Below are 13,776 nucleotides of genomic sequence, written 5' to 3'. Positions count from 1 at the left end.
CCAAGATATTTTGTAGTTTCTTTGTGAATGGTTTTGTTTCCATAATTTCTTCCTCAGCGTAATTATTAGTATAAGGGAAGGCTACTAATTTGTTTGAGTTAATTTTATATAATGCCACTTTGCAGAAGTTATCAGCTGTAGGCTTTCTCTGTTGACATTTTGGGGGTAGCTTATGTATACTATCATATCCTCTGCATATAATGATACTTTGACTTCTTCCTTTCCAATTGGTATTCCTTGATCTCTTCCTGTTGTCTAATTGCTCTGGCTTGAGTACCAAGTACTATATAGGGACAGAGTGGGCAGCTTTGTCTTATCCTGGATTTTAGTTTGATTGCTTCTAGTTTCTCTCCACTTAATTTGATGTTGGTTGTTATCTACATATTATCATGTTTAATTATGTGTCATGAATTCCTAAGACTTTTAACATGAAAGGGTGTTTTCTTTTGTCAAAGATTTTTTCAGCATCTAATGAGATGATCATGTGGGTTTATTTCCTTGATTTTGTTCATATAGTGGATTACATTGATGGATTTTTGTATCTTGAATCATTCCTGCGTCTGTGGGATGAAGCCTACTTGGTTATGTTGAATGATGGTTTTGATGTATTCTTGGATTTGGCTTGTGAAAATTTTGTTATGTTTTTACATTAATATTCATAAGCAAAACTGTCCTGAAATTCTATTTGTTGGGTCTTTGTGTTGCTTATGTAATATATTAGAATAACTATAGCTTTACTGAATGAGTTAGGTAGTGTTCCTTCTGTTTCTATTTTGTGGAATAGTTTGAGAAATATTGGCATTAGCTCTTCTTTGAAGATCTGGTAGAATTCTGCACTAAAACCATATTGCCTTGAACTTTTTTTAAAAATGACCATTTCTATTTCCTTAGGGGTTGTGGGGCAGTTTAGATTGTTTACCTGATCTTGACCTAACTTTGGTATCCAGTATCTGTCTACAAAATCATACATTTCATCCAGATTTTACAGTTTTGTTGAGTATAGGCTTTTGTAGTAATTTTTGATGATTTTTTGAATTTTCTTAGTTTTTGTTGTTATGTCTTCCTTTTTGTTTCTGATTCTGTTAATTTGGACACTGTCTGTTTTCTTTAGTAATTTGGCTAAGGGTTTATTTATCTTGTTGATTTTCTCCAAAACAAACAAACAAACAACCCCCAGCTTTTGGTTTTATTGAATCTTTGTATTGTTCTCTTTGTTTCTAATTGGTTGAGTCAGCCTTGAATTGGACTACATCCTGCCTTCTACTCCTCTTATGTGGGTTTGCTTCTTTCCATTCTAGTTTTCAGGTGTGATGTTACATTGCTAGAATGGGATCTTTCTTATTTATTGATGAGGGCACTTAGTGCTATGAATTTTCCTCTTAACAGTGTTTTCATTGTATCCCATAAATTCGAGTATACTCTCTTCATTTTCGTTGACTTCAATAAAGTCTCATTTTTAAAAATATAATTGTTTCTTTATAGATTTGTTTCTTTAATTCTTCCCTATCTAAGTTATCCTTGAGCAGAGAATTGTCCAGTTTCCATGAGTATGTGGGCTTTCTGTTGATTTTGTTGTTATTAAAGTCCAGCCTTAGTCTGTAGTGATCTGATAAAATGCATGGAATTAGTTCAATATTCTTGGACCTATTGAGGCTTGTTTTGTGTCTGATTATATGGTCAGTTTTGGAGATGGTTCCATGAGGTTCTGAGAAGAAGGTATATTCTCTTATTTTGGGGAAAATGTTTTATAGATATTTGTTAAATCAATTTGGTTCATTAATTCTGCTAGTTTCACCACGTCTTTGTTTTTGGGGTGAAATCTTTTGTGGATATCTATTAAATCAATTTGGTTCATTAATTCTGTTAGCTTCATGATGTCATTGTTTACTTTCTGTGTCAATTTCCTGTCCATTGGTGAGAGAGGGGTGTTGAAGTCTCTCAATGTTAATGAGGTTCAATATGTGTTTTGAGCTTTAGAAAAGTTTTTTTTTGTTTTTTTGTTTTGTTTTGTTTTGTTTTTTTTTTTTATGAATGTGGGTGCCTTTGCATTTGGGGCATAGATGTTCAGAAATGAGAGTTCATCTTGGTGAAATTTTCTTTTGATGAACATGAAGTGTCCTTCTCCATCTCATTTTTATAAGTTTTGGTTGGAAGTCTTTTATATATTGGGTATTAGAATGGTATCTCCAGCTTGTTTTTTGGGACCATTTGCTTGGAAAACCACCCTATTATTCTGAGGCTGTGTTTGTCTTTATCACTTTGGTGTGTTTGTTGTATGAAGCAAAACACTGGATCCTATTTAAGTATCTACTCTTTTGGCCTGTGTCTTTTTATCGGGGAAATGAGTTCACTGATGTAGAGAAATATTAAAGAGAGATAATTGTTAGTTCCTGTAATTTTTGTTTCTGTGGGTGGTGTTATGTGTGCGATTCTCTTCTTTTGGGTTTGTTGTGAGACATTTAAGTTTTTGTGTTTTTACCTGGGTGTAGTTATTCTCCCTGTGTTAGAGTTTTTCTTCCAATGTTCTCTGTGAGGCTGGATTAGTAGAAAGATATTGTTTAAATTTGGTTTTGTTATGAAATATCTTGGTTTCTTTACCTAAGATGATTAAGAATTTTGCTGGGTATAGTAGTTTGGGTTGGCATTTGTGTTCTTGTAGGGTCTGGATGACATCTCTCTATGATCTTTTGCCTTTTCAAGTCTCTGGTGAGAAGTCTGATGTAATTCTGTAGGTCTGCCTTTATATGTTACTTGGCTTTTTCACATTATAGCTTTTAATATTATTTCTTTGTTCTGTGCATTTAGTGTTTTGTTTCTTAGGTGAGAAGAGGTCCCTATAGGTTTCTTGTACATTTATAGTCACCTCTTTCTTTAAGTCAGGAAAGTTTTCTATGATTTATTGAAGATATTTTCTGGCCCTTTGTAGTGGCTATACCTGGTTGTCAACTTGACTATATCTGGAATGAACTACAATCCATAATTGGAAGGCTCACCTGTGATCCTGATTTTGAGGTTGAGAGATACAGGTTTCTGATCTGAATCTTGGCATGGGGATCTTGAGGCACAGTGACTATGAATCCCAGGAGACTAAGGCAAGAAGATCTATAAGTTCAAGGTCATCTGAGAAAATGTAAGTCCCAGATCCAGGCATGGTGGTACACACCTTTAATCTGGGACACACCTTCTGTTACATAAGGATGTTGGAAAAAGGGAAACTCCCTCTCTTTTATTTGCATGCTTGCCTTATGGTACTGAGCAATTGCTAGATTTTTGGACTTCCACTCACGGCTGCTGATGACCATTGTTGGGGGAGTTGGACCACAGACTGCAAGTCATCAACAAATTCTCTTACTATATAAAGACTATCCATAAGTTCTGTGAGTCTAGAGAACCTTGACTAATACATCCTCTGAGTTGGGAATCTTCATTCTCTTTTATTCATATTATTCTTAAGTTTGGTCTTTTCATAATGTCCTGAATTTCCTGGATAGGTTGGGTTAGGAGTTTCTTACACTTTGTATTTTCTTTGACCGATGTGTTAATATTTTCTAAGATATCTTCTATGCCCGAGATTCTCTCTTTTATCTTTTATATTTTATTGATGTTGATGTGCTTGCAGCTCCTGATCTCTTTTCTAAGTTGTCCATCTCCAGGATTGCCTCCATTTGTACTTTCTTTATTGTTTGTATTTCTGTTTTTACTCCTTGGACTGTTTTGTTCAGATCCTTCACTTGCTTGATTGCATTTCTTAAGGGATTTTTTGGTTTCCTCTTTAATGGCTTTTATCAACTTGCCTATGTTTTCCTCTATTCCCTTAAAGGGGTTATTAATATCCTTCTTAAAGGCTTCTATCATCTTCATGAGATAGAATTTTAGGTCAGAATCTTGCTCTTCACGTGTGTTAGGCTATCTAGGGCTTGCTGTGATGGGAGAACTGGGTTCTGATGGTGTCAAATTGCATTGGGTTCTGTAGCTTACATTCTTGTGCTAGCTTTTTGCCATATGTTTATCTCTGGTGTTAACTGGTTTGTGTGTCTCTGACTGGAGTCAGCCTCCTTGAAGACAGGTAGAGCTGTGTGTCCTGGGTTAGAGCAAGTCTTTTTTGAATTAGGCAGTGTCTTTTCTGGTTAGAGGGCACCTCTTGTGTCTCTGGTTAGAATAGGCCTCCTGCATCATCCCAGGTTAGGGTATGCTTCTTGTGTTCTTGGTTATGGCTAACCTCCTGAGAGACAGGCAGACTTTAGGTTCCAGGGTCAGGATTTGTTCCAGTTGCAGATTTAGGTGTAAATCAGAAGGACTGAACACCTGGTTAAGGCAGACATCCTGGGAGACACCTAGGCCATAGGGTGGGAGAGGATATTGGGTTGCATGAACATTTTGAGTGAATAGATGATCCTTATCACAGGCTTTGCTTGGACCTCAAGGTTCATTAATTGTGAGCTCTGACTCATTCTTATCAGTTGCAAAGCAAAACCTTCAGTGGTGGTGTGCTTTATGGATTCTTCCTTGCTTGGGTTTATCTAAATGCCTTTGGATCCCATTCCCACTACCTGGACTATCTGGTTGGCTAGTCATTCCTTAGGGTGTGGCCAAATAGTGCCATGCATATATATTGGGATGCAGGCTAATGCACTGGAGCATGAGAAACATATCAGTGACCACACCCTAAAGAATGACTCTCTAAGCTCACTTGCCTGAGTTTCAATTTAACCTCAAGAACTGTTGAAGACAGGCCAGGAACACATTCACCACAGGACATTTTTTTTTTAATATTAAAGACAATTTCCTTGTATTCTGTAAAATCTGTTGCTAGAGAATTTGTTAACTGAGAAAAATTGCACAGTGCACTAAAGAGTGTCAGGTGATGACGCTTAGGAGTCAACCATGATTGTAAATAATCTTAATTTTAAATTCTATCTACATATTGAGATTATATTATAATTATACCATTTTCTCCTTCTATTTCCTTCCTCTAAACACTTCCAAGTATCAGCCTATGTTCTCTCTCAAATTCATGCCTTCCTTTTTTAAAATTGTTGTTATGCATGAGAGGCTAATGTGCTAAAAGCCTCACATGAATTGAGAATCTTCAGACAAAAATGTTGACATATGAGAACATCTGTAGACTTCTGGCAAGAAGGTCAACATACCAATCAATTGGTACTTACAAGTTTGAGACTGAAGGGGAACCGTTCTACAGGTGGAGTGAATTTACCACCCAAAGGACCCTGCTTATGCTCTATAAAATCTCCAAGCCCTCTGTGACTTGGTACATGGTCTCTCCTCCTGTAGGGAAACTGCTGCTCTTCACTTTGCTAGTAAAGGGCAATCTGCTTTTGTGGAGGTTGATTTTTTTCTTCTGTTTTTATGTTATTTTGATCAATCCCCATCTAGCAACACACATACACACACACATATCCATACACATTTATATGTATATACACACATGTGCATACACAGTCACACACATAGTCTTCAATATGTGTAAATACAACCTGTTCAATCAATATATTATTTATTATACATATGTTTTCAGGGATGACCATTTAGGATTAGATAAACAAATGGTGTTCCCTTTTTTGTGAAAGACTATTTCTCACACTCTCAGCATCTCTTAGTTGCCTGTAGTTCTTTGTCCATGGTTGAGGGTTGGTGAACTTTTTCTTCTTCCATATTAGCATGTCTAATGTTACTATCATAGTTTAGGTCATGTTTAGGCAACCATGTTGGTGAAACTTCACAAGTGTAGCTTTGTTGATATTTCTAGGAGACACAATTTTACAGAAAACCCCCTGATGCTCTGGCTCTTAAAGTATTTCTGCTCCCTTATCACAATTATCTCTGAGCCTCAGAAGTATATAGAGTTATCTTGTAGATGTATCATTTTTGGACTGATGTCTAGAACTTTGTGTTTTGATTAGTTGTAATTTTCTACAACCTGTTGCAAGAAGAAGTTTTTTTTTTGATAATTCATTGGAACTATACTTACTGTGAGTACAAAATAATGAGAATATAGTTAGGACTTATGCCCAACTCAAGAATTATTTCATAATGGGGAGAGGGGTTTGTCAGGATGGGAATGGGAGGAGAGGAGGGAGGAGAGAGCAGGTGCTACAATCAGGATGAGTTAATAAGTAAATTAACAAAAAATTTTGCTTAAACTATTTTAGGAAATCGGAACAGCAAGCCTCAGTGAATTCATCTTTTGAATGATTTTTTTTTCCTACAGTAATATTACCAGATGAGTAAGCCCTACTATGGCTCCCAGAATACCCATGTTCTCAGGAATTATAACAACTACTAGTCCCTGCTTTCAACATACTTATTTTACCTTTCCTTTCTGGGTTCTTAGTGTATATAATGTCTTTATGTGGTACAACAACTTTCTGATCATGTCTGCTTAGTCTTCAGAATGACTTCTGTATATGGATGGCCATTTATTTCCCTAGGTTTAGGAACATTTCTGCTATGATTTTATTTAATGTATATTCTATGCTTTTAACATGGACTTTTCCTCCTAATTCTATTCCATGTTTCCTTTTTATTTCTTCATTCCTTTCTTTTTCCTTCCTTTCTTCCTTCCTTTACTTCTTTCTTTCTTTCTTACTTACAAATTTGAGTTTCTAGGGCTGTGAAAGTGTCCTAACCTATAAAGTTCTTGCCAATAATACCTGAGGAGGGGAGGAAAATATATAGGACTCATTTGAAAAAGTTGGGTGCAAAGACATAAACAGAGACAGAGCATCCAAGGATGGCTAGCCAGGCACTTAAGACAAATTAGCAAGATCTGGGTTCAGAGAGAGAGAAACAGAGAGAGAGAGAGAGAGAGAGAGAGAGAGAGAGAGAGAGAGAGAGAGAGAGAGAGAGAGAGAAACAGAGAGAGACACAGAGAGAGAGAGACAGAGACAGAGACAGAGAGACAGAGAGAGACAGAGAGCATGTCTCAAAAAATAAGATAAAGAGAGACTAAGGAAGACAACATTAACTTCTGGTTTCCACACATTTGCAAAAGTGCACACACATATGTGCACACACACACACACACACACACACACACACACGTCTCATTTTTCTATAAAGTTTGTTCTTTGGTGGTGTCTTTTAGATCCTTTAGGTTTTGGTCATACTTTCTTAATTTTATAGTTTGAAATCTTCAATTCATCTACCTTATCTTCAATTTCTCAGTCTCTCTTCTGCTTCACCCATTCATATTTTCTCCAAATTTCTCCTTATTAATCCCACTTTACATTCTGTACTGGCCACTTAGCTCTATCTATATTATTTCTAAATTAATTTAGGAGTTTCCAAGCACCCCCTTGGTTCACTAAACATTTTCTTTAGCACTTTTTGAATGATTTGTCTGAGATTTAATAAAACTTATCACTGGGATCTGTCATTACAAAGTTGATAATTTTGGAAGAATCCTGTTGCCAATATCTTGATTCTTGTGTTTCTACATTTGTGTTTCAGAGTGGAGGGGAAAGGGAATCATGAGGACTCACCTTTAAGTGAGGAGCTTTGGGGAGTTGTTGGCTATTGGGGGTAAGAGAGCCATTCTCCTTCAGGCTTGTGGATGCTGGTAGGTTGCTCATGTTTCTATGTATGGTCTCATACCAGTCCCCATACTGACAGCACTAATTTGACTTAGTGGGTTATTGGGGGGAATAACCCATAATACTGGGAGAAGGTCATATTGGTAGGAGATTAGAAGAAAGTTTGAATAGTAAAAGGTGTGTGTGTGTGTGTGTGTGTGTGTGTGTGTGTGTGTGTGTGTGTGAATATTATAGGAATTTAGTGTCAGAAACTATACTAGATTGTTGCTTAAGGTCTCAATACATGAAGGAGGCCTTTTTTTCTCACAGATGCTAAAAGATCCCCTACTGAGGATATTTCATATGAATCACAAGCTAACAGATTTCCAGATAGAAATCTGCTTGGAAATTTCAAATCAGAAGAGGTACTAGTGGTTATACAGCCTGTCTCCCTCAACTTTCCCTCTGCCTCCTGCCTAGGAAGCAGAAAGTGCTGTAAGCATACTCTTCCTCAGAGAGTTACCTTTCTCTCAGGAAGTTGTACTAAAGGACCTAGAATCTGCAACATGGGCCATAATGACTCATTAGAGCTACTTCCATGTTGTCTGTCTCTGGTGCTAGGGCTTGTGATCTTCTCGAAGTCATGCTGTTTTTCTCTTGCCTGTCTGTCCATAATGTTGGTAACTCTTCTAAATAAACTATATAACTCTAACAGTTTGTCCCAGTGTCTCTTTTAAATTCTGAGACCTTTTATATATGAACATATTTGTGTGTATGAATGGAATTCTTAAAGCATAAATGTCGCTACCTTTCCTGACCAGCAGAAAAGGAGCGATGACACGGCATTCTTCTCAAAGCAGTTTATTCAGGAACCTTACAGCATGCAAGTGAAAAGTTTCTCTCCGCCCCCAAGCGCAGTCCCTTTTATCCTCTCCCAACTCCATCTCCCTCCTCAGTCCATGTTGAGTGGCTGCAGTTCATAGGTCTGTGTCATCTGGCCTGATCTCAAGTCATGGGTGTGCCTGCGAAACTTAAAGGAATGATGTGGCTATATTTGGGAGTGGGAGGAAGAAAGGGGCCAGTCACAAGACTTGACCCGAGTCCCAAGCACCATTTTGGAATTATCACCACACCCACTCTCCACATCTCTCCCTTTTTTATTTATTGGTAGAGAGAATGTTTGTCTTAGGTTGCCCCCTGTGACAATGCCCCTTACCTGTCATCAGGAGGCAAACAGCATAGGTTTTATCCCTGTCTTAGGTTGGTGGCACGCCCAGGGAGTCGTACCCATCACTGACTACTTTTCTAGCATGCCAAGCCACACTTGAGGAGACTGCCCAGTCTCCACTGCTGCAAAAGCCTGTATCATTAAGGCTTGAGTTTTGCACTGCCGAAATTGTATATGGCACATGCACCAGAACACCAGGACACTTATGAGGACCAAACAAAGAGCTAATTTAGCTAGTCTAGCCCATTTTTTTCGCCTTGAGGTGGCGGCGGTGATCCAATCAGCCAATCTTCCAGCTAAGGACACATCAACGTGGGTGGAATTGATATGGACGATAGATTGCCGGAGTTCTCGAACTAGAGCATCAAAATGTTGAGACCAATTTTTTTGCAAAATACTGAGATATATTACGGGACAGCTGTGCAGCGCGGCTAGCATTTACAAAAGGTATGGAGGTGACACACAATCCAGAATATTTCCACTCACACCCCAACTGTCATAATATCAGCCTGTTCCTGTAGCAAATCGACCCTCTGATTTAGGAGCAAGATCCCTGCTTTCAGTTGACTATTAATGTTACCCTGAATATCAAGGCCCTCTGCAATGCCTGCAGACAAGTTATTAACTGCAGCTGTGGTTTGCACCACAGCAGTGAGGGATATGGCTGCTGTGGTAGCCACGGCAGCTGTCACAATGGTGGCAGTGATGCCAAAATCCCTTTTAGGCCTGAATAAGGTCATAGCTGAGGGGGCCTGTACAGGCCAGGGAACAAAGCATGGCATCTTAGTCTCCACAGCCAAATGATGTGTGGATGCATTCCAACACATGCTATAAAAACAATTATCATTATTACAATTTAAAATCTTATTCTCATAATTACCATTATAAATGATAAACACAAAAGGAGGCCACATGCAAACAGGCATAGTCTTAAAGGTAACATACTGTCCTCCAGCACACTGAGAAACAGAGGTCTCAAATTCCACAGACCTGTTCTAATGAAAGCTTGTATTACTTCAACCCCCATTCATCAGCATACTCAAAGCAGAAAAATCTGTACAGCTACCATTCACTCTGCACAGCAACCATACATTAAAAGAATTGCTGGTAGCGGCCTGGTCCCCTTCCAGGAATATAGCCCATTTCTCTCATCATCTCTAGGGCTTGTGTGCTATAGCATCCCTCATTGGTCAAGACAAAGCCCATTTTTTTTCATTAGGTTGGGGCCCCATAGGGACACGGGGATGGCTAACACATATGGCTGAAATACCCCAGAGCATCTTTTATCATCTTTCTACTGTAACATGCGGGATCTCATTTTTGGCATCTGAGCATATCCTAGACCTCTCAATGTTTGCTCTGATTGTTGTCTTGGCCATCCTGTAGGCCAATCCTTGATGCTAATAATACTGCGATCAGCACCAGTGTCTAGGAGGCCAGATATGGATTTCCCTCCAATTGATAATTTTAACAGTAGCCAGGTGTCAAGATCTAAGGAGCAAAAGACATTAGAGACTCCTGTGGAACCAAAACCCTTACTTTTTTTTTTTTAGATCTTTTGCAGGAAATTTAGAATGATAGCTGGGTAAGAGGAGCAATTGAGCTACCCTATCCCCAGGAGATATAGCATAAATGCCTCTGGAGGAAGACATTATTATTTTAACCTGTCCAGTATAATCTGGGTCCATCACTCCAGGATGAACTATAAGACCTTGCATAGTAACAGAACTTCCTTTTAATATTAATCCCACTGTATCAGGAGGTAAAGGACTCTTAAAATCTGTATATACTAATTGGGTTCCCATCCGGGAGGTCAGGATGAGTCTGGTGGTGGAACTGAGGTCGAGTCCTGCACTCCCCTTTGTTGCTCTCTGGGGCAGCCCCAATTCACTGGGGGACTCTTGTTTGGCCATCCTTTCGACACTGCCTCATATATTTGAGGGCCCTGGGGTAGAGGGCCCTGTCTCCAGTTTTTTGGCTGTGCACCAGGATTAAGTGGTTGTTCCTGTATGCCTTTTACGGATTGGCACTCATTGGCCCAATGGTTCCCCTTTCTGCATTTTGGACACAGCCCAGGCGCTGCCTGTCAGCCCTGCCCCGTTGTGGGCATTGGCGTTTCATATGGCCTGGCTGTCCGTATGCAAAGCAGTTATTCTTCTGGCCATTTCTACCTTGGAACATCTGCATAACCCCAGCAGCCAGCCCCACATTGGTCAAAGGCCCTCCTAAATCCCTGCACAACTTCATCCACACTTCTAGCCCTTTGCTTTTGTAGGAGGTAATGGTTTGTCTGCACTTCTTAGTACATTGTTCAAAGATAAGCTGTTTCAAGAGGGGCATGGCAGTATCAGGGTCTCCAAAAACCCGACCTTTGGCCTCCATTATTCTGGCTACAAAATCTGCAAAAGGCTCAGTGGGCCCTTGGAGGATCTTGGTCAAGTTCCCACTCACCTCCCCTCTATTGGGTAGAGATTTCCATGCCCTGATTCTTATGATGTCAATCTTCTCATACACCTGGACTGGATAATTCATCTGTGCTGCTGCAAACCTCCCCTGTCCCATTATCATATCTTGATCCCATGCAGGCTGTCCATTGTGGGCATTAAAAACAGCCTGCTCTACAGCAAATTATAGTAAGCCTTCCAATTTAAATACTATCCTGAGATCAGATTTTGCCAGTCGCTAGGAGTCATGCAGAAGCGGTGTAAGGATTCTAACTGTGCCACTACATAAGCGGCATTGACCCCGTATGCATGGACTCCTTCTGCCAGCCTCTGGACAACCTTCCAGTCTAATGGTTCATGGGAGCGATTGCCCTGTGCATCCTGAAATACAGGGAAACATTGGGCTTTTAGCTCCCTCCAGGTTTTCGGGTATAGACTACGCCCCTCCACTCCAGCCGGAGCATACAGAGGCAGATGAGGTGGCCCCGGAGCTGATGGTTCTACTTTTACCTTCACTTTCTCTAGGCTATCTGCGATGCTCTCTAGATCGTCTTCTGACAGGTCTCCCTCTCTAGAATCTCCTCCAGCTTCTGAATTCTGAGATCGCTCCTCCCTAACCTGATTCAATGCCTCATTCCCCTTCTTTAACTCTGCACTACACTTTTCCTCATCCCCTATGCAATTCTTTACTAATTTCCACACTGGCAGTAGCAGATCTTTAAGGGCTTGGTGAACAGTCTGAGCCAATGATGTGTTTCCCATTGTGCTTGGTGCAACTTGTCCCTACACCAGAAACCTTATTTTCTCAAACCGGGAGCCTTCCTCGTCCCCTCTAGTGGGGAGTTTTATAGTCTCAAGCCAAGAACCTTGATGGTCCCACTTACCTGGGAACTTACTGACTAGTCACCCTGACCACGATGAGTTCTGAACAGTTTCCCAGTGCAGGCTACCGTCCCGACCAGCAGAAAAGGAGAGATGACACAGCTTTCTTCTCAAAGTGCTTTATTCAGGAACCTTACAGCATGCAAGTGAAAAGTCTCTGCCCCCAAGCGCAGTCCCTTTATCCTCTCTCAACTCCACCTCCTCAGTCCATGTTGAGTGGCTGCAGTTCATAGGTCCGCGTCATCTGGCCTGATCTCGCATCATGGGTGCACCTGCGCAGCTTAAAGGAATGACGTGGCTGTATTTAGGAGTGGGAGGAAGGCAGGGGGCAGTCACAGGACTTGGCCCGAGTCCCAAGCGCCATCTTGGAATTATCGCCACACCCGCTCTCCATACATAAGTAAAAAAACAACATAAATCTTATTTTAGGAAAAATGTAGCCAGCACATTAGATGATGGGGTGTATGTTTTCTAATTTCATGGGATTTTTTCTTATGGAAATCCTGCTATGGTCCTTTCGCCAAGAAGCATGATTTTCCTGAGGAGTTTTCCCAAGGCCTTCTGCATGTCCTTGTTCCTCAGGCTGTAGATAAAGGGGTTTAGCATGGGAGTGACCATGGTATACATCAGTGAGGCGACTAGACTCATTCTAGAAGATGATGTGGCTGCAGAGCTAAGGTAGACCCCAAGACCATTGCTATAAAACAAGAAGACCACCAATAGGTGAGACCCACAGGTAGACAAGGCTTTGTGCTTGCCCCCAGCTGAAGGAATTCTTAAAATGGAGGAGAAAATCCGAGAATATGACAATAGAATCCCAGAAAATGGGAAACCAGCTATGACTATAGTTATAGAATATATCACAATATTATTAACAAGGGTGTCAGAACAGGCAAGCTTCAGGACTTCAGGAAGATCACAGAAAAAGTGTGGAATTTCTATGTTTGTACAGAATGATAGCCTTAACACGGTCAAGGTCTCAGGCAGGGAACTCATGACACTGACTATCCACGATCCAAGAGTCAGCATCCCACAGAAGCAAGAATTCATGATGACTACATAGTGCAGGGGATGGCAGATAGCCACAAAGCGGTCATAGGCCATTACTGTTAAGAGTAAATTGTCCAGGCATCCAAACAGAATGAAAAAAAATATCTGTGTGATGCAGCCTGTGAAAGAGATGAGTTTGCTTTGTGTGCGTATATTCTGCAGAGCCTTTGGGATGGTGGTGGAGGTGAAGCCAATATCAGCTATGGACAGGTTGGAGAGGAAGAAGTACATTGGCATGTGCAAGTAAGGGTCTGAAATGATGGCCAGAATGATGAGCAAGTTGCCTGTGATAGTGACCAGGTACATAGAAAGAAGCAACCCAAAGAAGAAGGACTGCATGTCAGAGTCTTCTGTGAATCCCAGGAGAAGAAAGTTTCTGTCTCCTGTTTGGTTTTCTCTTTCCATAGCACTGCTGGGATTATCCAAAAGGAGAGAAAAAGATGGTGCAAATTCATCTCAGGTGGACTCTGCCAAATAATCCTAATATATTTTATTAAAACCTAAGGTATTAGCTGGGCACTGTAGCACATGTCTTTAACCCCAGCACTTGGAAGGCAGAGGCCAGCAGATGTTAGTGAGTTTGAACTTAAAGTCTGTTCTACAGAGAGAGTTCTACAACAACCAGAATTAAGTAGAGAGA

General features: G+C 40.3%; 1 protein-coding gene across 1 annotated transcript; it reads right to left on the bottom strand.

The window, feature by feature from the left end:
* Nucleotides 1-12,578: 12,578 nt before the first annotated feature.
* Nucleotides 12,579-13,541, bottom strand: OR7C2 (olfactory receptor family 7 subfamily C member 2; the record flags this gene model as incomplete). The annotated part of the gene is made up of 1 exon (XM_080935936.1): nucleotides 12,579-13,541. The coding sequence occupies one exon, from the start codon at nucleotides 13,539-13,541 to the stop codon at nucleotides 12,579-12,581; it is 963 nt and encodes a 320-aa protein (XP_080792062.1).
* Nucleotides 13,542-13,776: the final 235 nt, after the last annotated feature.

Source organism: Micromys minutus (genome assembly GCF_963924665.1).
Source record: "Micromys minutus genome assembly, chromosome: 22".
NCBI classification, from domain to species: Eukaryota; Metazoa; Chordata; class Mammalia; order Rodentia; family Muridae; genus Micromys; species Micromys minutus.
Note: the sequence above shows the minus strand (reverse complement) of the source record. Positions and strands in the feature narration are given on the sequence as shown.